The following is a 24,290-nucleotide window of genomic DNA, read 5'->3' on the forward strand; positions in this document are numbered from 1 at the left end:
GTGACTTTGGAAGGCACTGTAGCAAAGACAACAGAAATGTAGAGTGCCCCTAGAGTCCTAGAGTTTTGGTCTCACTTCTGAAAGGGGACCTGACATACCCCAAAGAGCATCTGGCAGTGTACACAGAGTCTCACTCAGCAGTCAATGGATTGATAGAGTGGTTTGGCTTGTGGTTACCAATATACCCTGTGTTAACCCTTTGCGTGGACTATTGGACTACTCTAAAGGGACTTATCCTGTAGATTGAATGGCAGGAAGTCAAAGGGTAGATGACCACAGTGGGTCTTTGTGGGGTCAGGATGTGAGGAGACTTTTGGATCTGTCTCCAAGAATGTGGGGTGCTCCTCACTGTGTTCCATGTCCCAACTCATAAGGCACTGACACTCTCTGGCAGTCAGGAATCCGATGCCCTAGCTCAGGCACAAACCTTAGCAACAGACTCTTCAATAGATACAACAGTGGATGCATAGAAAGTTCCCCTGTGAGATGGCATATTGCCAAGGATGCCAGATTGTCCTTGAAATGGAACTACTTGGCCCATGAAATAATAAATAATGTATCTTAAGTATTGTCCTAAATAATGCCCAAGGCAATTGCCAAAAGAGTCTGGGATCACCCGCCTGAGTTACCAACAGGCAAGAGACTGGGAAAATAATTATTTCTTCCTCCTCCCTCTCATTGAGGGCTCCAAACATGCTCTGGTTTGCCTGGATTTGATCTGACCCATTGTCACCATACAAACTGGGCTGCCATCATTAGAGGATTCATGATGTACAGAAATACTGTCAACTAAGCAGTGATTGGGGATCGGGCAAAAGAACATGACTTTGAATGGGGGTTCCATTTCCCTAATAACCCACAAGCCACAGCATTGATAGCAAGGGAAGATGGAATATTAAAGTAGAAAACTTCCATGGCATAGGAAGACTATAGTACTGTCCCAGGATTTAGTAATTTTTAAATTTTATCAGTAAAGTCTATTGTCCTATATGCCAGAATGGGGATCCCTGCCAAGGTACCATAAAGATATGGGAGTCATGGGAAACAGTGATTATCCCAACTCTCACCATGAATCAAAGGCTTTGCTTATGAAGACACCAAGCCCATCCTGCCTGGGAAGGGTGTCAGCTACTTGAATTTGCAATGAGATGTTCCACTAGGACTTAGAAGTTGTTTCTTACTCCTGGGTAAGGGGGATACTATTCATTGCCCCACTGGGGTCCCATGTCTACAAATTGGAGCTGTTAAAATGCACTGTGTCAGGGACCGAACATAGGTCATTGAAAGAGGGGAGAAGGTGGGGATTCTGGTCTGGAATTTCCCTGCTACCCCAGTAGTTCTTCCACCTCACAATGCTGCTTCCCCTGGTAAACATGCACAGTATGTACAGCAGTCAAGTTCCAAAGCTGCCAATTTCCCTCCCTTTCCTCAAGGGAGAATGACACTGTTTTTCACTAGTTTGATCATATGACTGCCATCTGTGGCCTGGAGGATGCTTTAGCACATAGAGAAGCCCTTACTGAAATCACTCAGCAAATCTTAAATTGTAGCTATTGCTAATATGTCCTTACTGAACACTGAAATATCTCTAAATGGAAAAACTGTCCTCCAGAGCCTCCCTGGTGGCCAGGGGGTTAAATTTCAGCACTATCAACTGCTACAGTCTGAGTTCAATCCATGGCCAGGGAGTTAACCCACACTTGACTGCCTCAGACCTCTCCTGTCTCACCTGCTAATCCCCTCTGCAGTGAATTTCAGTAAATCCACCTGTTCTGCTCCCCACTCTGTCTCTGGTTAATCCTCTCACCCTAACGGCTCACCTGTGGCCTATACCCCAGTTCTTCAATGCAAAAATAAATAAAATCTTTAAAAAACAACTATCCTCCAAAAGTAGAATGGCTTTGGACATTATTACTGCCTCACAGGGAGGCATTTTTGTCATTATCCAAATAGAACATTGTGTATCTATACTTGATGAGTCTGATAACATATTTATTAAATCACACAGGGACACAAATGAATGCTTTGAGTGATTTGACCATTACTGTAGTTCCCTTAATAAATCAATAGTTCAGGTCATGGGGCACTTGACGGAAAAAGATCCCCAAGACCACTGATTTTGGGGATCATTGTCTTAATCTGTGTTTTCTCTTGCATTATTGGTGTGGAATCTGCTTCCAAATACAACCAGATAGTTACCAAATGACTCCGTGCTAATAAAAACCCCTTTGCTAACTGCTCAGAGAATATTGCAAAAGAGGGGGGTGTCAGAACCAGTCAGAAGGGGTGGAATGTTGGGAAGACAATCAAAAGAACATAAGAACTGGTTGATCATTGAGCTAACCCCAGGCAATTAAAGGCTACTCACAACTACACACACATACCCCACCCTGCAATGTTTATTTCTCTTGCCTTCCTGCTCCCAAGAAACAGGTGGTCTGTCCAAAGTCATACCCCAGATAAAATATATTGCTGAAAAAAAATGTATTGTTGAAATCATGTGGATGGTGTATGTGATTACCTAGTACAAACTTTGTAAACATTTAAGATTTGGTGGGCAGGTAAGGAAAAGTCTGCTGTGTTGAAGTAAAAAAGAAAAAAAAAGACAAAGTCCCATATATTTCCTCGATTAGCAAAACTGCTATCTACCAATATGGAATGGTCTGGTCTGCCTTTTTCTTTGGGGGATGCAGTTTCAGATTATGTCTAGCTCAGGCATTCTGAGGTTGCAAACCAAACACCTCTTACCTACTACCTTTTCCCCAGTTTCATTCCTGGTATTTTGAAACTGATGCCAAGTCTTATTTTTTGTGCAGGTCCTTCTAAAGCACTGGCATTTCTGATGCTTTCTGACTAGGTGCTACAGCCTCCCTAGCCCCATTTCTCAGTCCACCCTGCAGCTGGGGTGTCTCTGCCTCTAGCTCTTCTGCTGCCTTGACTTCCCCAGCTCTCTGACTCCTGGTGCTGGTCCCACCTCCTACTCAGATCACTGTTATGGTGAGGCTCAGTGAATCCAGAAGTGCTAGGCAGGTAGGGGTCACCTCCCCATGGAGAGGGAGGCCTCAGGGCTTGGTTGCCAAGTACAAAAGGTAGAAACTCAGTCTCTCAGGTATTCACAGATAGACCAGTTTCCAAAAGAAACCAACACAGACCAAGATGCTGGGAGGCTGAACCCTAGATTTGAAAAACAACAATTTAGGTTCTACTAGGAGCTCAGAGAGTCTAAAGAAATGTATCCAGTCAACACTGTAACCTGTGGTGGTTTCTCAGGGTCCTTAGGATGGGGGAACCCAGACTCAGGCCTGGAAACACAGTGTGCAGGGGAAACACATTTTTTTGAGGAGTTTGAGTTGTTGGTTTCTGTCCTCATTTCACAAAAGTCACCACCCAGAAAAAAGCATAGGAGTGGCGCTGCAATATAGGAAAAAGTGAGATTCCTGGACAACACATGAGGGCTAGAATGACCCTCCCAGTTCCTGGACTGGGCACTCACTCTCTGTAGCAGCCCCTAAATGTTCCAGCTGGATTCAGCTTCAGGCTCTGATAAGATCTCCCTGTCCTTGGGAAAGGATACTTGCTGCCCCAGTCTTTTGGGTATGCTCCATCCATCCATCTCTCAATTCAATGGTTCAGTTTGATAATTATTCATCGGGAAACTTGCTGAAGTCTTGCCTGGCCTAAGTTCCCCAGAGAGAAGTGCCCATGATGCAATCACTGCCCCCCTCACCTCCAAAACACACACACACACACATACACCTGCGCACACGAAGACTTGAGTCTCTATAGCATTCCCTTACCGAGTGGCCACGAATCCCAGGCAAGATGAGCAGGAAGCTGGCACCCAAAGCCAAGAACACCGCAATGATGATGAGCAGTGGGATGTTGAAGCCAGCAGGGTGATGGGGCTGGGGATAGAAAGGCAGCACCCCATTCCATAAAGTCATGCTGCAACCAGGTCAAAAGCTGCAAGCTGGGTAGCTGAATTGTCGTGAGCTGGAAGAGCAGATCTCTGGTGTCTGCACAGTCTCTCTTCTCTTTTATCTGGGCCTGGTGGCTTGCACGCAAGGAAAGGGCCCAAAAGGAAGCACAGTGGTGGCTGGCTGCGCTGAGCACTCTGATTTGGCCAGGGCGGAGTCGCTAGGCAGCAGAGCAGAATTATTCACTGGCTGCTGTCATTTCCCAGCTCTGGAGGTTCGCAGGACCTTTTGAAGTCTCAAGCAACCGGAACCCCCTTTTATAGCAGTGGTCTAGCTCACCAGAGTGGTAAGAGGTCTTGCAAATAAGGGGCGAAGTTCACCATGCAAATAAGAGGAGCTCCGCCTTAACAAGAAAAGGACTAACCAGGGTTAGTCCTGTTGCTCACACGAGGATCTGGCCTGGCAAGAGAGGACACCTGCCAGAGCAGCAAGTCAGAGGACCTGGAGAGAAGGGTGAGAGTATGTCAGGGGAGGCTGAGGATCTTAGGGTCTGAGATGATGGTGGTGGTGGATGGGAGAAGTACAGACGTTGGAAGCAGAGTAGAGAGGCAGAGATTCTAAGAGGAAAGATGACTTCTGACCTAGACTGGAGCTGGAAACCACAAGATAGACCAGGTTTTGGGGTCTGATCTTCCCATCCCTTCTCTGCTAAGGCATTCACCATAGGGTGTGAGCCGGGAGGTCCTAGCTCACTAGCCTCTTTATTTACCAGCTTCCTGTAGGAGAAGCAGTTTGGGGGGGGGGGAGAGGTTGAGAGTGAGGATTCTGGGTTTTGGGGGTGGGGAGCTGGAGGCAAACTCTTGCTCTGTACTGACATGCCCTTGAGGACTTGCCCTTGGGTTCCTGTGGTTCTCAGTCATTCCCCATGGGGCTGTGTTCTAAAGAGTTGTGTGAGGATGTGGATCCTTGGTGATGCTTCTAAAAGTTTCACTCTAGAAGTGAAAACAACGGGTCCTTCCTTCTCCCAGAGCTCCTGAATCATAGGGGAAAAGTAAAGGGGTATGCTAGATTGAAACCCTCATAAACAACTTCCCATCCCCCAGATCGCTGGATCAGCATGCTTTGTGCGCGGGCAGAGGCACTGATGCTCCTGGGAGCGCTGTTGACTGGATCCCAGAATCCAGCGAGTAAGTATCAGTGCCACTAGCTTCTAGATGTCACCGAAGTACCCTCTCATAGGTGGAAGAGGGAGGGGCAGGCCGGCGGCAAGCGGTTTCCTGAGGCTAGGGAATCCGGCAGATAGCTGCATGGTTCAGCCAGAGGGGAAATTTTCCCGCACAGCCTCAACACCTTACTGGTGTCACAAGGGTCCGCGATGGGGGGCAGTTGCCTGGGGAAGAAGGGGCGGCCGAGGTCTTTGGGTTTCAGGAGGATTGATTGGAGGCTAAGGCTGAGACGATCTTTGGACCACAGGTTGCCAGGACTCACCCTCACTACCCTGGGAAGTGCAGCGCTATGACGGCTGGTTCAACAACCTGAGGTACCACGAAAGTGGCTCTGCAGGTGCGTCCTATGGTCCTGGTGGGAAGGAATGGCTCAGGTCAGGGGTACCTGAGACCCGGCTGTGGAGATGCTGAGCCAGCCAGCTGCCGCCCCTGGCTGCCAGAGCAAAAAAAATCTCCGATGCACTCCTGTGCCAGGAGACCCAGGGGGAGAAGTGGCTGGGGAATCTGATGGAGGTGTGAGGTGAGGTTTGTGGTTTGTGGACTTGGGTGGGTACTCCTACAGAGCCAGGCGCCCTATTGCCCGCAGGAGCCAGACTGCAACGACTTGTACCGGCCAATTATGCGGATGGTGTGTACCAGGCTCTGGGGGAACCGCTGCTGCCCAACCCGCGCCTGCTCAGCAACGCCACCACTCAGGGTGCCGCGGGAAAGCCATCTGGCAGAAACTTCACGGTGCTAGGGGTTTTCTTCGGTAAGGGCAAAGTGGGGAAACCCTTGGTTTACCTGGCACTTAGCTCAGCGCCTTGGGAGAGTGACTGCAGGAGAGATCTCACTGCTCCTCCTCCCTCCAGCATTTTTTAGTCTTTTTTTTTTTTCTTCATTTCAAGGTATCTGGGGGTATTGGTTAAAGAATATTAGCTCCTCTAAATTTTCTTATTCCTTATTCCAAGTCCATGAGGCTGCTGGACCCTGTTATAGTTCTTAGGACCTGAATCACTTTCCTAGGTGATTAAAACATCTTTCTTGCAAAGAGAGGGGCAAGGCAGGATCCTTTAGGAGGGACAGAGTAGAGGGAGCCTTACATTAATTATATTATTTTGATTCTCACAATATTTAATTTTCACAACTTTATGAGATGGGGAGTAGGGAACTATCTCCTTACTTTGAAGATTAGAAAACAGTCGCAGAACTGGCGGTGGAGCTTTCCAGCTCAACCAACTGTCTAGACTTGCAGTCCACCCTGGTCGTGGGGATGGGCAGATCTCATCCGTTGCACCCCACGCCTCCAGGTTATCACTTACTCTCGGACTTGGTGAGTGTGGAGAGACCCGGCTGCCCTGCTGAGTTCCTCAACATCGAAATCCCACCTGGAGACCCCGTGTTCGACCCTGACGGGCGTGGGGACGTGGTCCTGCCCTTCCAGAGGAGCCGCTGGGACCCCCAGACTGGCCGGAGTCCAAACAACCCCCGGGACCTGGTGAGACAGGGCAGGCGGTGGTGCGTGGCAATGGATCCCAGGCAGTTGGCGCCCTGGGCTCCGTGGGGAGAAGCTACCTCCGCTCCCGACATCCACACAACCTTGACCCTGGGCGCCCTGTTTCCCTCCTCGGCTACAACCCCTTCCACCTGCCCACTTCTCCCCTGCAGACCAACGAGGTGACCGGCTGGCTGGACGGCAGCGCCATCTATGGCTCCTCGAACTCCTGGAGCGACGCGCTGCGCAGCTTCTCCAGGGGGCAGCTGGCGTCCGGGCCCGACCCCGCCTTCCCCCGGGAAGCGCAGGAGCCCCAGCTCATGTGGAACGCGCCCGACCCGGCCACGGGACAGCGCGGGCCGCGGGGGCTGTACGGTGAGGCGGCAGGGCGCTGGGGGCGGCAGGCAGGGCTCCCGGGAGGGCGAGCTGGGGTGGGGTGTGTGTGTGTGGCAGGGCTCCCCTGAATGCCACTGGCACTCATTCCCTGCCTGCGTCTCTGGTGGGACGCAGCGTTCGGGGCGGAGCGGGGGAACCGCGACCCCTTCCTGCAGGCGCTGGGTGTGGTGTGGTTTCGCTACCACAACTTGTGGGCTCAGAGGCTGGCCAGCCAGCACCCGGACTGGGGGGACGAGGAGCTGTTCCAGCATGCTCGAAAGAGGGTGATCGCCACATACCAGGTCAGTTATGTGCTCCCACACCCTCAATCCTGCTTCCTGGGGAACTCTGCTTCACCTCAGAGCCCTCCTCATTCTTGGACGGTGCCACCCAGAAACACCCTTTCCCAGAAGACACCCGTGCCCAGAGAGCTAATGTCTAGGAATAGATCCTGAAGATGATAAGGAGGCAGCATTCTGCTACAAGATTTTCTATTTGTGATTATTGTTAAGAGCCACACCCTCTTTCCTTGGGGACAGGGCTATATACTCCTCTCCTGCCGGGTCCTCATCTCCCACCTAAGCTTTCCTTGGGATTAGATTCTCTCTCCTGGTCTAATTGCTCCAATACTGGTCTCCCCTTTCTATTCTTTTGACCCTCAGAACATAGCCATGTATGAGTGGCTGCCCAGCTTCCTACAGACAACACCCCCAGAATATACAGGTGAGGGATTTGGGGGGACACCTGCATTGTGGGAAGGGTTGGTCGGACCCAGAGGGAAACAGATGGATATGATGGGAGAATGCAATGGTAAGGAGCCTATTTCTCTTATTACCTCATGGCAGGATATCATCCTTTCCTGGACCCCAGCATCTCCCCAGAGTTCCTGGCTGCCTCTGAGCAGTTCTTCTCCACCATGGTCCCTCCTGCCATCTACATGAGGTGAGGGAGCAGCTGATGATGATAAAGGCACACTGCAGTGATGAAAAATCAGGGGACTTTTATAAAACATCACAGTTTTATGGGGGTAATGAAACAGAATTTGGGACCCTGGAAACAGGACTCTGGGGTAGGTGGTTCAGCCCTGTCAGGGAAATCACCAAATTCTCCTAAAGGCTGAACTTCAGTTGCTGAGAACAGGATATATCCAGCAGCTAGTTCACTCTCTTCCCTCACCTCCCCACCTTTTATGGACAAAGAACACCCTCTATTTTTTAATTAATTCATTCCTTTATTAAACATTGCCCATATCCCATATTTAATGTTAAGATGAGATAGATACCATTAAAATACCTAGAATATAGGCAATGGACAAATAATAGTTTTCAAGTAACACATCTCCATCTGACATCATTTGTAGAAAAAAATGTAAATTACAAGTGTTTATTTTCAATCTGAATTAGCTATTTATTGAAAAACTCTATTTACCTGTTCTTAGAATTTTGTGAGATTCATACAAGTACAAATCATAATTTATTTTAGTAACTGAAACCTCAAACTGAGTACATATACATTCGATAGTAAGTTGTAAAAGTTTTAGATTATATTTCAAAAAGGAAGATGTAGAAAGTATAAAGACATTTAATTCCTGTAATGCAGTACAGAGTTGCAATTGTAATTACCTATTGACACCATGATAAATTTAGAGTTCAAATAAGTATCTGTTGTCTCCCCTCACAAATGAGTTCAACCATTGATTCTTCAAATGCCTATCATATTTTTAAAATAATATAATAGTTTATTTTTTATTTTGGAGCACCCTCTATTTTTAATCCACACAGGTTGCCAAATCTCTGCTCTCTTCAAGGAAATTCAGGGGCTGCCCCAGACCTGGCCAGTCCCTTTTGTGTCCCTCACCCCACTTAGCCCATTTCAGTTTCTTCCTTGAATTCCCTTACCAATTCTTTGATTTTTTATTTCAGAAATGCCAGCTGTCATTTTCAGAAGGTCCTGCACAAGGGATTTGACAGCTCCTCAGTTCTCAGGGTCTGCAACAGTTACTGGACTCGGGAGGTCAGTCTGGAGTCATAGTCAGGGTCATGGGCAAAAGTCAGTCTTGTCACACAGACTGGAGAACAGCAATTCTCCAGTTACTGTTTCATGGTGATTGGAGATGAACTGGTAGAATGTTCTCGAAAGTTATCTGGAGTGAATAGCTCAAGAGAGTCTAGGATTGGCCATAGGACCTTTTGAATGTTACAGGACGCAGGCCAAGAGGCAAAGCATCTTGAATGTGTTGTTTACTTCCAGAACCCTAATCTGAACAGTTCCCAGAGAGTGACTAACTTGCTGCTGGGGATGGCCTCACAGATTTCGGAGCTGGAGGACAGGATAGTTGTTGAAGATCTGAGGGGTAAGTTCTGGAATTGGAGGGGATGTGAACACAGAGGCTGGGAGCCTGGGGTCCTTCTGGGGCTGATCAACAGATGGACCATGGATGCCAGCAGTGCAGGAACACAGATGCATACATTGCAAATAGCCTTGGAGGAAAATGAAATTTGAACTACTTTTTTATGTGACTAACAAGTTTAGTGTTGCTGTTTTTCCACAATTTCTTTGTTGCTTCGGTTTCTAAAGGGTTTTATTCAGCTCTATCTTGAGGTTAAGGAAGAAAAGCACAGAGCATTTACAACTTAGTACCGCTGATTACACACAGAAACATTGGCTCCACACCAAGGCAAGGTTGAGGAGTGCTGGAGGTGGGAGGGCCAACAGTCCCTTTCAAGGCTTCTGAACAAAGAAGGTTGGGGGTACCAAGGCTATAGCCTGCTCCCCTCTGCTTAGATTACTGGCCTGGCCCTGGCAAGTTCTCACGCACTGACTACGTGGCCAGCAGCATCCAACGTGGCCGAGATATGGGGCTGCCCAGCTATATCCAAGCCTTACAGACTTTGAAGCTGAAGACCCCCAAGAACTGGACTGAACTCAACCCAGAAGTGGAATCCCAGGTCAGAAATACTAATGATAATAACAGTTGAAGCTTTCTTATAACCAAATCCTTTACATATAAACCCATTTATTCTATGTTAAGAATGTTATAATGTTGATGCTATCATTACCCCATGTTACCAATGATATAGTTGGCATGTCAGTTGTACAGACAAGATTTAAATTCATCCATCTGACTCCAGAATATGTTCATTACCACTACATTGTATTATTCATGCAAGAGGGCCCTTGGCCTGGGAGCCATTGTCCTATTCCTGCAGGGTCCTTTTCCATGAACTTGGTGACCTTGAAGCTGCTAATCATCAGAGTCAGGCAGTCTAGGTAGAGATGGTCACAGGATATGGTCTTCAGGCACCTGACAGTAGACTCATCATAGACAGGGGTACACTGGTCCTCCCACCACATTTGCCACCACAGGAGGGGGCTGCTTAAGAAAAGGAGACACCCTTGGGCCCTCCGTGGTGGTGAAATGGGTTAAAACACAGTATTCCAAAGCTGGTCGTAGCCACTTCAGCATGAGTTCGATCCTTGGTCACAGAGGTGATCCACATGGCACAGCAGACCTCTCCTGTCTCACCCATTTTTCCCCTCAGCAATGTACTTCGTCAATCTGCCTGTTCTGCTCCCCACTCTGTTACTAGTGAATCTTCTCATCACCTCTGGCCTATACCCTAGTTCTGTAGGCACGAATAAATAATTATTTAAAAAAATAAAGGAGATGCCCTCAGGTCAGACAGACAGCTGCTTGGGTTTTGCCAGGTAACACTGGTTTTCCTCCCTGGAAAACATACACACACACACCCATCATCTCACGTCCTATGCTGCTTTAGGTGCTGGAAACCATAGCTGCCTTGTACAACCAGGACCTGTCTAGGCTAGAGCTACTCCCTGGAGGGCTCCTGGAGAGCTATGGGAGCTCTGGACCTCTCTTTAGCACCATTGTTCTTGACCAGTTTGTGCGGCTGCGGAATGGAGACCGATACTGGTTTGAGAACACCAGGAATGGGTAAGGCCGGCCTGGCCCTCCACCTCAGACTCCACTTCAACCTGGGCCCCAGACCCTCTGCCTGTCATCAGTCCCCATGGACCCTGAATTCCCAAATGGCCCCACCCACCTGGGTCTCTTTTCTCACCTTGGGCCTGAGGTTGCTGGAGCCTGTACCCCCTTCCCATCCCAATGATTCTTGGCTTTTTCCAACTTAGGCTGTTCTCCATGGAGGAAATTGCAAAAATTAGAAACACGACTCTGAGGGATGTGCTTGTGGATGTCACCAATGTGGACCCCAGTGCCCTGCAGCCCAATGTCTTTGTCTGGGAAGAAGGTGGGTGGGTAACCGAGGAGCGCAAAAGTGATGGCAGCCAGAGATAGGACCAAGACTTGGTGGGGGCAAGAGGAGGGGACCATGTGGTGCTGTCCATAGAGCCAGGTGACAGGCAGTCCTTCTGTATTAGACCTTTTGAGGTAACCAAGTTCTAGGAAGCAGGCCTAGAGAAGGAGGAGGATATCCGGCGCTTCCCAGGAGAGATGGGAGGGCTGCTTGGCCAAAGGATGGAGGAGTGGCATCTTCAGGCATTGAGTTCTTCTGTGTCCCCTCCCTCAGGTGCACCCTGCCCTCAGCCTCAGCAGCTCACACTGGAAGGCTTGCCTCCTTGTGCACCTCTGACCGTGCTTGACTATTTTGAGGGCAGCGGTCCAGGTTTTGGTTTCTCCATCGTGGCTCTCTGCTGTTTTCCACTAGGTGAGCTTTTTGTACTCTCTCTTAACTCTCTTCTGGCTGCCTCGCTCCCCACAGGCCATCTCTGCCTCCTCATTATCTGTGAACCTGCAACAGCAGCTTCTTGGTACAGTTGAAGCCAGGCTCAGGGGAACTTGGGAAGGGAGGGGCAGCAGGCTAAGTCTCAGTGAAAGGCTTCCCCTCTCTCCCTGCCACCGCCATTTTCTTACCCCCTACAGTGAGTCTGCTCATCTCCTGGATAGTGGCCCGTTACAGGCATCGAGAGCTCAAGAAGCTACATAAGAAAGACAGAGACAGTGTGAAGAAGGAGTCAGTCAAAGATGGAGTGCCAGGTAAGGTGGGACTCAGGGGAGGGAGAGAGAGGAAGCAGATGGATCCTGGGGAAAGGAATGAGGTTATATATTCAGGGAGAAAGCCGGGATTCAGGGCGCATGTTCTGATTGGTAGAGTGGAATTGGCCTGAGGGCAGAGCCCAAGCACCTGCTTAACTATCTTTCCTTCTCCAGCAATGGAATGGCCAGGCCCTAGGGAGAGTAGCTATCCAGTCACCATCCAGCTGCTCTCAGACATGAGTCTGAAGGTCCTGGACAGCCGTCACTCTGTGCTCCGCACTGTGCAGCTGCGGCCCCCACAGCAGATTAATCTCATCTTGTCTAGCAACTGTGGACGTCGCACCCTGCTGCTCAAGATCCCCAAGGAGTATGACCTGGTACAGCCCAGCTGGACTCCCCCTGCCCGGCTGCCCTCGCATTTTCTCTCACAGCGAGTCCCCTGAGGTCACCTCTGCTCAGAGATATAGCACAACTGGGAAAGCTAATGCTGGGGAGAAGCACTCCTTTCAAAGGTCCCAGACTCAACCTGAGCCTCCTTCTGACCACTCGCCTGGCCCCACCTGCATGGCTGGGGGCACCTTTTCTTTCCCGACCCCAGGTCCTTTGAGGACAGGCTGAAGCTAGAAGCCAGAGTGCCAAGCATTGTCGTGGCCTTCTTCCCTCACAGGTGCTGCTGTTTAACTCTGAGGAGGAGCGAGAGACTCTCGTGAAGCGTCTGCAGGACTTGTGTGTGTCCCAGGCACTGGATCTCAGTGTGACTGAGATGTATGAGCAGGAACTCTTCAGGAAGGCTGTGACCAAGCAGCAACGGGGCTGCATCCTGGAGGTCTTCTTCAGACACCTTTTTGCCCAGGTGCCTTGGCTGTGCCTCTGAGAGATGGGATAGAGCCCAGATCTGGGTTGAGGGGAACCCGGCAGGACAGGACCCTATGTGAACTAATCTTCACATCTGTAGATCAGAGACAGCCTTGGTTGAGCCCTGGCTGAGCCACTCCCATCTCTGCTCTGTCTGCTTCCTCACCGATAGGACAGTGGTTAACATAGGATCCGTCTCCTTGGCTTGTGAAGGTTCAGGGAGATCCTCTGCACCAACAGTTCTCAGAATGTATCCCCTGTACCCACACAGTAGGCCTCTCCAGGGGACAAGTTAGAAATGCAAATTCAGGTCCCTCTGCCTATGTAATGAATTGGGAACTCTGGGATTAGGGCTGTGACTCATTCTAAAGTTTGAAAAATCAGTGTGTAGCCCAAGTGATATATCCTATAGAGCTGTGTGTATAGTTACATGTGTATGACTTTTAAATTCTTTACACAAGGAACAAAGACCAAGTCACCTTTATGCATAGCCTGCATAAATTGACAAGAGAACATGTCCCTTGCCTCTTCCTGCCTGTCCACTCATGTCATCTGTATCTTCTGTCCCCAGGGTATGCTTTCTCCCTAAGTTTGCACTCCCAAACTTTGCCTGCCCCATGCCCACCCTTTTCCCTCCCCAGACCCAGCACCATTCCTTCTGTAGGGAAACTCCTGGCTTGTGGGCCCAGAGAGAATGAGCCAGTGGTTTGAGATTGCTGAACCCCCAAGTCAGAAATATACCTAAGGACTAGGAACATTCACTAGGGCTCATCCTTTCTGAGTTGAACTTCGGGGAGATGTGAAGAGTCACCAACCTGCTTCCAGCCCAGTTATTGCCTCCTTCTCTCCTCCCTTATCCATCCCCTTCCCCCGACTGCAGGTGCTGGACATCGACCAGGCAGATGCAGGGACCCTGCCCCTGGACTCATCACAGAAGGTGCAGGAGGCTCTGATGTGCGAACTGAGCAGAGTCGAATTTGCTGAGTCCCTGGGCCTCAAGCCCCAGGACATGTTTGTAGAATCCATGTTCTCTCTGGCTGACAAAGATGGCAATGGCTACCTGTCCTTCCGGGAGTTCCTGGACATCCTGGTGGTCTTCATGAAAGGTAATGGAAGGTGGGCCAGTAGCCCTGGTACCAGGTATCTTTCAGTGGAGAGGTGACCTGCTCCCCCCTTTCTCTTGCCAGGCTCCCCAGAGGACAAGACCCGCTTGATGTTCACCATGTATGACATTGATAAGAATGGCTTCCTCTCCAAATCTGAGTTCTTCACCATGATGCGGTAAAGGCGGTAGTGTGTGTGTGTGCGCGTGTGTGTGTATGTGTGTGTGTGTGTTTCCAATTCTGAGACTTCCTGATGCCTTAAACAGGAAAACAAGTCAGGTCTTACACAGTGACTCTTCCAGTATCAATCACTGTGACAACTGGGAGGATAAACACAGACATTTCCTCTATATTCCAATCCTTCTGCCCTCCTGCTTTTTAATCGAATAATCACATTTCTGCTTGTAGTGTTCCAATAAAGACCACGTTGAGCTAATACCCTCCTTATTCCTGAAGACACTACTCCAGTGCCTTTGGTTCCCTGGGGACAGGGCTGATATCTTGCTTGATTCCCTCTGAACCCATCCCCTCTCCACACTATTTTGGGACACAGCAGACACCTGATACTTACTTACATGAGTAAGATGGGATAAAAGAGTAAATGAGTCAAGAGTATACATAAAACAGCCCAGGTTCTTTTAACTTCTGTCAACCTTTAGTTTTTATTCACTTTCTGTTTTCCATCTCTCTCTTACAGTCCAGATACTATAGCTGAGCATGTATTTCTAAAGGCTCTAGGGTGAAGCCAACTGCAGTCCAACTGCCAGGTGTCCCATAACAGGCCCAGCCCTGGCAGGATTCTACGGTATCTGGGGGAGGTTCCTTGCCAACCTCCCTCCCCCAAACCCACAGCTGAGCTCCCACCTTCTTGTCTTGTCAGTGTGGGCCTTACTTAGCCTCAGTGGGATGATAGTTTTTTCAATGTGATAGTAATGCTTGCTGAACCTTGCAGGTCTTTTCTGCTAGACTCACACAAACTTTCACGGTCTTTTTTTTTTTTTTTGGTCCAAAAGCACAGCCTAAGAAAAGAGTATGTTCATCACAGCTGTCACTCTGGGTGCTATTAGATTGGGTGTGGCGTCACTCCTACCTGTGCCTTGGCTTGCTGGCATGAAGACTGGCAGCCATTGTAGCTATACCTCCCTCCTGGTTGTGCCCACAATAGACCATAAAGGGGGGAGCCCAGGGGTGGTGTGGGAGGTACTGAGAGAAGAGAGCAGGCGGAGAGTCTGCCACGCAAGAGAGAGCTGGATGTATCCCTATTTAAGCAAGTTTTTTTTTTCTTATAATAGTTTATTTTTACATCATTTTGTGCCTTTTTCCATCTCAGTTGTAATCCCCATGGGCTTCCCATCACCAAATCACCCATGTGCCATCACCATAGTGCAGTGCACTTCCCCTCCGCCCCTCATTTTTGATCCCATTCCTGACTCCACCCCCGTAAAATGCCTCTGGTATATAGTTGTTCATTATTATTATTTTTTTAATTTAAGCAACTTTTATCCCTGCGATCGGTGCTCCCTCCCCTCCCACCCCGCCCCAGTTTGAGGGTAATTTTCTCTAATTGTCTAAGGTCACTTTCATTTTTGTTCTGCCTTTAAACCTGTGGTCATCCTGCCCAGTTTATTGTCAGCTGCAGTCTGGAGGAGCACCTTCCTGGGGCCATGTCCTGGATTGCTGATAATCGGGGGCTGTCCCATCCTGCCCCTACCTGAGACTGACCTTGCCAGGTGACAGGTTGCTCTGCCTCTTGTCCTCCCCCAGTTCCTTCATCGAGATCTCCAACAACTGCCTATCCAAGGACCAGCTGACCGAGGTGGTGGAAACCATGTTCCAGGATTCTGGCTTCCAGGACAAGGAGGAGCTGACTTGGGAGAACTTCCACTCAATGCTACGGGACCATGAAGAATTGCTCAACAGCCTACATCTCTGTGTCAGGGGTGGAGGTGTGTGAGTTATGAAGGGTCAGAGTCAAGGAGGGACTATCTTCAGAATGAGAGTTCCTGGTGGGTAGGATTTAGCTCAGGTCTTATTTTTCTTAGTCTTCAATGCCCAGTACAGAGCCAGATATTTGTAATCGAGAGGGTCACATATGACTGGGTAATTTGTACACTGCACAAAGACGCCCAGTGAGAGTCAAGGGATGGAGTGAGGTCCAACTACAAGCCATGCTCATAGGTCTGGGTTTATCTATCTAGAGGAAGAGACACTTTTTTTTTACACAAAGGAGATTCGGGGTAGCTACCCCATAGAGCGAGTCATCTTTCCTAATGGCACAGAGTCATCACATTGCCTGCCTGTGGCTGCCCTATGCACAGTGGGTATTGGGCAGAGAAGAGAGCAAGGCTAGAACAACAGCTGGACATGACCAAGTCACTTCCTGCAGGGGTAGGGGACAGAGAGATGTCACCCCCCATTGTGGGGAGGCTGTCCAACTTCTTGTTCTTCTCTCCAGGTGTTAGAGACATCTTTAAACCAAATATCAGCTCTCGAGTCTCATTCATCTGTCGGACTTCAGGAAAATGGTGAGCAAGAATGGGTGTCCCCTTGCTAGGTTCCATTCAGAGAAATGAACAAAGTAGAGTGGACTGAGTCAGCCGCTGGATCAGACATCTGCCCTCTGAAAGTAACTCTCAGAGCGTGCTTGGTGCTAGCCTCGACTCCAGCTGTCTCCCCACCTTGGCTCTGTGCCACTCCAGGACAGAATCACTCTCCAACCCATTTACAAATCATAATCATTTGTTTTGATTTGCCTCCTCACAGCTTCTCTCTGACCAGTTTCACAGGCTGGTTCTGTGGGTAGGGCTGGACACTGGGATCTATCCCACCCCCATGCCAAGCTCTGACCTGATGGTTCTTTTCTTGCTGAAAGACAAGAGGAAAATAACCCCCCCTTTTCATTTTCTCAGCTCCTGCACTCATACACTGGGGTCCCCTGCCTCAGAGACCTCAGAGTCGGGAGGTTCTGGCCTAAAGAAGAGGTTTGGCAAAAAGTGAGTATTTCCCAGATCCCCTGCCTTGACATCCAAGGGAACATACTGAGTCTTGTTCCATCTGCCCCTGACCTGACTGGAAGGTAGAGTCAAATGGTTCTTCAACCTTTTCCTACCTCTGTACCCTAATCTCAGCCAACAGGCCTGGCATTCAGATGCAACAATAAGATGGCAGCAAGGGAGTCAAGGAACAGTACAAGAAAGGACAGGAAGTGGAGTAGTGGGGAGATGGAAGAGCAGGTTGATGGACGAAATAAATAGGAGGGGTAAAGGTTTAGGGGAGTCTGCCCCCCAAATAACTTTTCCTCCATCCGTGTGACCAACCCTGACCCTGCCAGGTCACCAGATCTTCACAGGTTGACATTCAGGGGAGCCCAGGGTGACTGAAAGGGAACCCCTTGCTGACTCCATGGCCACCCCATCTCTCATTGCTGTAGGTTAGCGAAAACCTCTCCCCAACTATACACGGAGGCACTGCAGGAGAAGATGCAGCGGGGCTTCCTGGCCCAGAAGGTGCAGCAGTACAAGCGCTTTGTGGAGAACTACCGGAGGCACATCATGTGCACCGCCGTCTTCGCAGCCATCTGTGCAGGCCTGTTTGCAGAGCGCGCTTACTGTAAGAGTTCCAGGGTGTGGGCAGGAGGGGGGAGCACAGAAAGCCCTCTGCTTGCTCTTCCTGTTCTTTCGCGTGTAGATGGGGGCAACTCAGGCATTCCAACCTAGACTCGGGACCCCACCCTCGTGCTGCGCTGATCTTCCCCCGACTCATCCCCAGACTATGGCTTTGCCTCACCACCCTCGGGCATAGCGGAGACCACCTTTGTGGGCATCATCCTGTCGAGGGGCACTGCGGCCAGCATCTCCTTCATGTTCTCCTACATCCTGCTCACCATGTGCCGAAACCTCATCACCTTCCTGCGAGAGACCTTCCTCAACCGCTACGTGCCCTTTGACGCCGCCGTGGACTTCCACCGATGGATCGCCATGGCTGCAGTTGTCTTGGCCAGTATGTGGCTTCCGGGCATCCTTGCCATCGCTACAGCCTCTTGTGGGGAAACAGTGAGGAGACTGGAACTTCACCTACTTCCATTTCTCCTCCCTGTGCCTCCCCTCTCCATCAGGGTCAGACTTGGCCTTGTGTGGCATCTCTAACCCAGTCTGTCTCTTTCAGTTTTGCACAGTGCTGGTCACTTGGTCAATGTCTACGTCTTCTCAGTCAGCCCCCTCAGCGTGCTGGCCTGCCTCTTCCCCAACACCTTTGTGAATGATGGGTCAGTTCTGGGATGGGTTTCCCTCAGAACACCTGGCTAAGATTGTAATAGAAAAGAAATGATAACCCTAGACATTCCACTCTCTCACTGAGTGAGAGTGAGAAGTTAGCCCACTTGGGGAAATTGAGAGGTGACTTCCTTACCCTCAGGACAGAAGCTGCTGTGACTGGCCTGTAATTGACCAGAAAAGGATTTTGGGAGATGAAGTTGGAGATTCTTTTTCACATGTACCTGGCACACAGTTTGCCATCTCAGCCTACCATGCATTTACTGGTCAAAAGTTTATGGAGCACATCTTATGTGTCCATCCAAGTGTGAAGAGTAGGGATGTTAACATGCATAGTCATTCAACGATTATGTGTTGAGTATGACGTGCCAGGCATTGTTTAAGCATAGAGATAGGGTAGTGAGCAAAACATACACCCTGCCCTCACACAGCTTACAGAAAATGAACCAAGTGCTCAAGGAAGCAAAGGTCAGTTGCCTGCAGAGAATTCAGAATGAGGAAGAATTGCTGAGTGAGCAGAGTGAAATCGTGGGAGGGTGGGTACCATATTTCTTGGAACAATCTTTGACCCTCTGAGTAGAGACCCAGAAGCCATAGCAGTCAGGGCTGCAGGAACAGGTCACAATGACCCAGAGTTGGATCCCTTTCTACATCAGCCAGAGTTTTCACGTGCCTTTGTCCCACAGGTCCAAACTTCCCCAGAAGTTCTCCTGGTGGTTCTTCCAGACTGTCCCAGGTAGGGAGTGGGATTGTTGGGTTCTGTCTGAGAACCTCTGCTTTTGTCTTCATCTTTCCATGAATACACACTTGTCTAGAGTGGCCATAATTTCTCTTTCTAGTTTCTGGGACAAGCCCCATCTCCATCTTCTTCAAGCAAGCTGCTCTGGGGGCCAGGGAGGACAGAAAGTAGTCAGGGAGGAGGGAAGTGATGATCCATTGTGTTCTCAGCCCAGGCTGAGATCCTGAGAGGACTTTCTGACTCTGTCCCCCATGCCTTTAGGTCTGACAGGGGTGCTTCTGCTCCTGGTTCTGGCCATCATGTATGTCTTTGCTTCTCAATACTTCCGGCGTCGCAGTTTCCAGGGCTTCTGGCTGACCCACCACCTCTACATCCTACTCTATATCCTGGTAAGGGGTTTCTCTGGGAAGTGCTGATTCACAGGGCAGGCATGAGCATTCATAATACAGAGAAGAGGCAAGCTGAATTAGATACAAGATCTCAGATTGAGAACCTGAAACCTAAGGCTCCCGACTCTGAAACTTATGCTAGCCCTATCTACCAAGCCCAAGTCCAAACACAGGCAGAAAGTGACTGGGCAAGGGGGTTGCAGGAAGTGAACAATGCTTGGCCTGAGCTCTACTAACTGGTCTTGTCTCCAGACCATCATCCATGGAAGCTTAGGAATGGTGCAGCTGCCCCGTTTCCACATCTACTTCCTGGTCCCGGCGCTAATCTATTTGGGAGACAAGCTGGTGAGCCTGAGCCGAAAGAAGGTGGAGATCAGCGTGTTTGAGGCAGAACTGCTGCCTTCAGGTATCAGGCTCAACCTGACCCTGGATGGGAAGCTCTGGAAGTCAATTTATGGGACATGGGGAAGTAGCTCCCTGGGTCTCCTGACCCCACCTCTGTGTCTAATATCCTCTCTGGGACCCCTGCATCTTTTCTGACAATAACTGCAGCTCCAGAAAAGGCCATGCTTAACCTCCAAGAGTACTTACTGACTCTGAGAAGTGACTAAGAGGTGCCTAAGTCACATAGAGGACAAGAAAGATTCCTCTGTGTGTGGATTAGGTACACACAGGCCCCTCTCTCGATCCCTCTGTCTCAGAGACAAATAAATGGCCCAGCTGGTGGGAATCTGTTGTGGAGAGTCATGTTGATTCACATCACCATATGGGGTGATGGGTGATGAATTTAAGGTGTTGTAGGACCCCCCCTCTCACCTTCAGGTTTTACATAATGAAAAAAGTAATCTCAATGCAATTGTATTTCAATCGCACTCATTTAAAGACAAAGTTTCAGTGCAGTGTTAGGATGCCTTTTGTACTGTCCAGCACAAGTGAATCTCCCTTATCAACAAAGAAAGACAGGTCTGAGGCTCACCTAGGGTGAGGCAACAGTGTCCAGGTAAAATTTGATAACAAAATGCCTTCTACTTAGAACACTTGATACTGATGTTCTACTGAAAGTTTATTGTCAAACTAAATCAAGTTGAAAGAGTCAGTCAATTGAAAGAAAGCAAACCTGAGGTCTCCTGGCCTAGTAGGCTATTATTCATGGTAGTGGTTACAAACCTGGGTCATTCCTGGGAAGAGGGAGCAGAGAAGAAGAAGCTGGAACAGAGACACCAAGAAGCCCAGTTCCCAGGTTGCCCAGACAACAGAGAAGTGACCTCCAACTCCCAGCCCCAGAGCCCCACTTGCTCAAACCACATGACCATTCCTTGTTCCTTGGGTGTGTGGAGATGACAGGGTACCCGCCAGTCCCCAGGTGCCAGGAGAAAGCTTTCTGATCTCTGCCTTCCCTGCTGATGACCCCCAGGAGTGACCCACTTGCGGTTCCAGCGACCCCAAGGCTTTGAATACAAGTCAGGACAGTGGGTGCGGATTGCCTGCCTGGCTCTGGGGACCAACGAGTACCATCCCTTCACACTGACTTCTGCACCCCATGAAGACACACTCAGCCTGCACATCCGGGCAGTGGGGCCCTGGACCATTCGCCTCAGAGAGATCTACTCACACCCGACAAGCAACGGTGTTGCCAGATACCCAAAGGTGCCCTTCTCTGTAAAGGATATTGGTGGGCAGTCTCTGACCTTGCCTACCCTATGACTAGAAATCCAGCTGGGAGAGTACTGAGATGCCTCATAAAAGGATAGGGTGTTCCCATATCTTTCCTCTTCTTTTTGCCTCCTCCCAAACCCCCCTTTAACTTCAGAGCCAGAATATGGTCAATCTAATCTCATCTTCCATTTCTATTGGCAGCTGTACCTTGATGGACCATTTGGAGAGGGCCATCAGGAGTGGCATAAATTTGAGGTGTCAGTACTGGTGGGAGGGGGCATTGGGGTCACCCCCTTTGCCTCGATCCTTAAAGACCTGGTCTTCAAGTCATCCTTCGGCAGCCGAATGCTTAAAAAGTGTAAAAAAGTGAGTGTCTGTAAAAAAGTGTCTCTCCCATCCTTTGAAGGATCAGAGATAGACAGCCTGATTGTGTCCCCGCATCACAGCAGAGAAGCATCAGAAAAAGCCATTGGTACTTCGGTACTGGGTCTGCCAGGACCATTTGTGCCTATTTGTCAAGTGCTTGAGGGAGGATCAGAGGTGTAACCAGAAGGGCCTTTGCTGAGATCTTTTGGGTAGAGTCTTAGGTCAAGCTTGTGGTTCCTACCAGAGGTTTGGTGTCATGGGTGGTCTGGGACTTCCCAGTCCCCCAAGTGAAGGAATATAGGGTAAAGGAATCTTGAACTGAACTGAGTCCTGATCTCTGGCATGTGTCCCTGTCCCCAGATCTACTTCATTTGGGTGACACGGACCCAGCGGCAGTTCGAGTGGCTGGCTGACATCATCCGAGAGGTGGAGGAGAATGACCACCAGGACCTGGTGTCAGTGCACATCTATATCACTCAGCTGGCAGAGAAGTTTGACCTCAGGACCACCATGGTGGTATGTCAGGGTCAGCCAGGCCAGGCAGGTGGGCCACCATCTACACTAGAAGCTAACTTGGTCCTATCTCACTCTGACCTTCCTGTTCCACTCTTTCCCCCAGTACATCTGTGAGCGGCACTTCCAGAAGGTACAGAACCGGAGTCTGTTCACAGGTCTGCGTTCTGTCACCCACTTTGGCCGCCCCCCCTTTGAGCCCTTCTTCAACTCTCTGCAGGAGATTCATCCACAGGTTAGTTCCATCTCAGCCTTCCAGAGACTCTGCCTTCTCCAGCCAGGATATGCGGGCCTTCAAACACCCTACAGTTCTATCCTGAGCAAAGATTCCCCAACCTCGGCCCAAAGCAGGGGCCATGTATTAGAGAAGGTCTTCAAGCCCCTCTCCTACAGCTGTCTCTAGCTCAAGCCTCCTCCTCAGGTCTGGGGTGGAGGCCCAGGCCCAGGAAATTCCAGTTAGACTTGAGAATCAGCTTCCTCCTGGGAGTGAGCATCTCAAGCCTGCAAGTGACTTCTCTCTGAAACCACTCCCATTTGACAGGTGCGGAAGATCGGGGTGTTCAGCTGTGGCCCTCCAGGGATGACCAAGAATGTAGAGAAGGCCTGTCAACACATTAACAGGCAGGACCGAGCCCAGTTCATTCACCACTATGAGAACTTCTGAGCCAGCACTCCCTGTCTCCAGCTTGCTATCTGTGGAGCAGCTCTCTGTCAGAATCTGCCTAGAGCCTCAGCTAGAGAGCTGGAAGAGCATTTCCCTCAATGGCCAACCTGACCCGGGTTCTGAGAAAGTAGAGAAGTCCCAGGAGAGAGTAGAGATACCTGATATGAAGACAGAGCTCAGACCAACAATCTCAAAGCCCTATTCAGAAGCAATGTGATTCTTAAAACCTGAACAGCCCAACTGCCTTGGCCCAGTCTCCGAAGGCTTTCCCCTCCAATTCCAATGCACCCTCATCACACACATTCTTTCTACTCAGGAACCCTGAAGAGTAAACAGGGAGTAAAGATGCTTCCTTAGCCCTGATGTGCCTGTTGTCAGCCAGCAATGCCCACTGACTGATCTTTTGGCAGACCTCTGAATTTACTGGAGCAGCCCCTAGACTAGATTCTGAGACCAGGTGGGGTCTCTGCTCTCAGCCTCTGTCAAACATCCAAAACTCCCTCTCAGTTTCCTACTACTACAGAAGTTGGGTGACCAGCTGTCCTAGTTAACCCTGGCCACTCCCAGTTTTAAAGAGACTTAAAGTCTCTTGTCCTAAAAGACCCTTCAATCAAATCAGAACAGTTGGTTTTTTCACCAGGTGCCAGTCTGTAATGTTGCTTCCATTCTTGAGTTTTTGTGATTCTTACTTTTGTTTTTTCAAATGACTCTTAAAAAGCTGATCTTTAATTTTTTTCTAATTTTATATATGGTTTGCCCACAAACCTTACTAGGTAGATGTGTTACCACTACCCAAGTCAATAGCTCCATCATTTTGGAAATATCCCTTGCTCCCCTTCTAGTTAGTCTTCCCTACCTCCTAGAAGCAACTACTGATGTTATTAGTGGATTAAGTTGGTTATGCTGAAGTCATGTTCTTGAGACTGACTTCTTTCACCTAGCATAATGTCTTTGTCATTCATTCATGTTTCTTTTGTTGTTAAGTTGTATTCCACTGTAGAGATGTACCAGTTTATACATTGTCTCTTGATGAACATTCCAGTTATATCTATTTTTTTAATAATTATGAATAAAGCTGCTATGAACTTTCTTATACCTGTCTTTTGGTGGACATAATGCATTATTACTCTTGGCTATATTTCTTTTTTTTTTTTTTAAAGATTCATGCACACCAAACTGGGGTACAGGCCAGAGGTTCAGGGGCGGTGAGGGGGTTCACCAAAGATAGAGTGGGGAGCAAAACAGGCAGATTGACAAAGTACACTGTTGATGGGAGCAGTGGGCAAGACAGGAGAGGTCTGCTGAGCCATGTGGGTCACTTCCCTGGCCTGGGATCAAATTTGTGCTGAAGGGGCTGCTGCTAGTTTGTAGTGCTGTGCTTTAACCCATTGCTCCACCAGGGAGGGTCCATCTTGGATATATTTCTGAGGATGATGTTATAGTGTTCTTTGCCCAATAGGACCTATGGCAGGGAGAGTTTCAAGCCAACTCTACCCCTACCCTGGGCTCCTTTCCTCATTGGTCCTGCTCTACCTCTCTTCTGACAGGACTAGAAAGATTCTGGATCAGAAGGCAAGAGAGTTAAGCCTAGTGCAACTTTACCCCTAAAGAGCTACAAAAAAAACAAAAAACAAAAAAAACATTTACTTCCCTGAGTACATTTCGTGGTGTATTAAAATGTCTGTGTGCATAAAAGAGAGTCAGATGAAATTGGCCCCCAATATA

The 24,290-nt window shown here is 49.3% G+C and overlaps 2 protein-coding genes across 2 annotated transcripts in view; one reads left to right on the top strand and one right to left on the bottom strand.

The window, feature by feature from the left end:
* The window catches only part of DUOXA2 (dual oxidase maturation factor 2), a 7,106-nt gene extending 3,162 nt beyond the window's left edge, over window positions 1-3,944 (bottom strand). Inside the window, exon 1 of the mRNA XM_004687842.2 lies at window positions 3,798-3,944. Coding sequence (XP_004687899.1) covers window positions 3,798-3,944 — 147 coding nt within the window. The remainder of the gene's footprint in view (window positions 1-3,797) is intronic.
* Window positions 1-23,525, top strand: part of DUOX2 (dual oxidase 2) — a 26,758-nt gene extending 3,233 nt beyond the window's left edge. The window contains exons 2-34 of the mRNA XM_004687845.2: window positions 5,021-5,104; window positions 5,391-5,480; window positions 5,730-5,894; window positions 6,433-6,620; window positions 6,791-6,992; window positions 7,128-7,294; window positions 7,655-7,715; window positions 7,838-7,934; window positions 8,915-9,005; window positions 9,243-9,345; window positions 9,777-9,940; window positions 10,772-10,947; window positions 11,145-11,263; window positions 11,543-11,680; window positions 11,896-12,009; window positions 12,184-12,386; window positions 12,677-12,862; window positions 13,745-13,970; window positions 14,052-14,145; window positions 15,732-15,913; window positions 16,423-16,492; window positions 16,877-16,960; window positions 17,398-17,576; window positions 17,736-17,966; window positions 18,132-18,231; window positions 18,925-18,974; window positions 19,239-19,366; window positions 19,619-19,772; window positions 20,781-21,013; window positions 21,224-21,388; window positions 21,749-21,904; window positions 22,008-22,136; window positions 22,443-23,525. Of these exons, the coding sequence (XP_004687902.1) occupies window positions 5,035-5,104; window positions 5,391-5,480; window positions 5,730-5,894; window positions 6,433-6,620; window positions 6,791-6,992; window positions 7,128-7,294; window positions 7,655-7,715; window positions 7,838-7,934; window positions 8,915-9,005; window positions 9,243-9,345; window positions 9,777-9,940; window positions 10,772-10,947; window positions 11,145-11,263; window positions 11,543-11,680; window positions 11,896-12,009; window positions 12,184-12,386; window positions 12,677-12,862; window positions 13,745-13,970; window positions 14,052-14,145; window positions 15,732-15,913; window positions 16,423-16,492; window positions 16,877-16,960; window positions 17,398-17,576; window positions 17,736-17,966; window positions 18,132-18,231; window positions 18,925-18,974; window positions 19,239-19,366; window positions 19,619-19,772; window positions 20,781-21,013; window positions 21,224-21,388; window positions 21,749-21,904; window positions 22,008-22,136; window positions 22,443-22,565 (4,638 nt within the window). The 5' untranslated portion in view covers window positions 5,021-5,034 and the 3' untranslated portion in view covers window positions 22,566-23,525. The remainder of the gene's footprint in view (window positions 1-5,020; window positions 5,105-5,390; window positions 5,481-5,729; window positions 5,895-6,432; window positions 6,621-6,790; window positions 6,993-7,127; window positions 7,295-7,654; window positions 7,716-7,837; window positions 7,935-8,914; window positions 9,006-9,242; window positions 9,346-9,776; window positions 9,941-10,771; window positions 10,948-11,144; window positions 11,264-11,542; window positions 11,681-11,895; window positions 12,010-12,183; window positions 12,387-12,676; window positions 12,863-13,744; window positions 13,971-14,051; window positions 14,146-15,731; window positions 15,914-16,422; window positions 16,493-16,876; window positions 16,961-17,397; window positions 17,577-17,735; window positions 17,967-18,131; window positions 18,232-18,924; window positions 18,975-19,238; window positions 19,367-19,618; window positions 19,773-20,780; window positions 21,014-21,223; window positions 21,389-21,748; window positions 21,905-22,007; window positions 22,137-22,442) is intronic.
* The last annotated feature ends 765 nt before the right edge of the window (window positions 23,526-24,290 follow it).

Source organism: Condylura cristata, unplaced genomic scaffold, assembly GCF_000260355.1.
Source record: "Condylura cristata isolate star-nosed mole 26May11 unplaced genomic scaffold, ConCri1.0 scaffold00023, whole genome shotgun sequence".
NCBI lineage: Eukaryota > Metazoa > Chordata > Mammalia > Eulipotyphla > Talpidae > Condylura > Condylura cristata.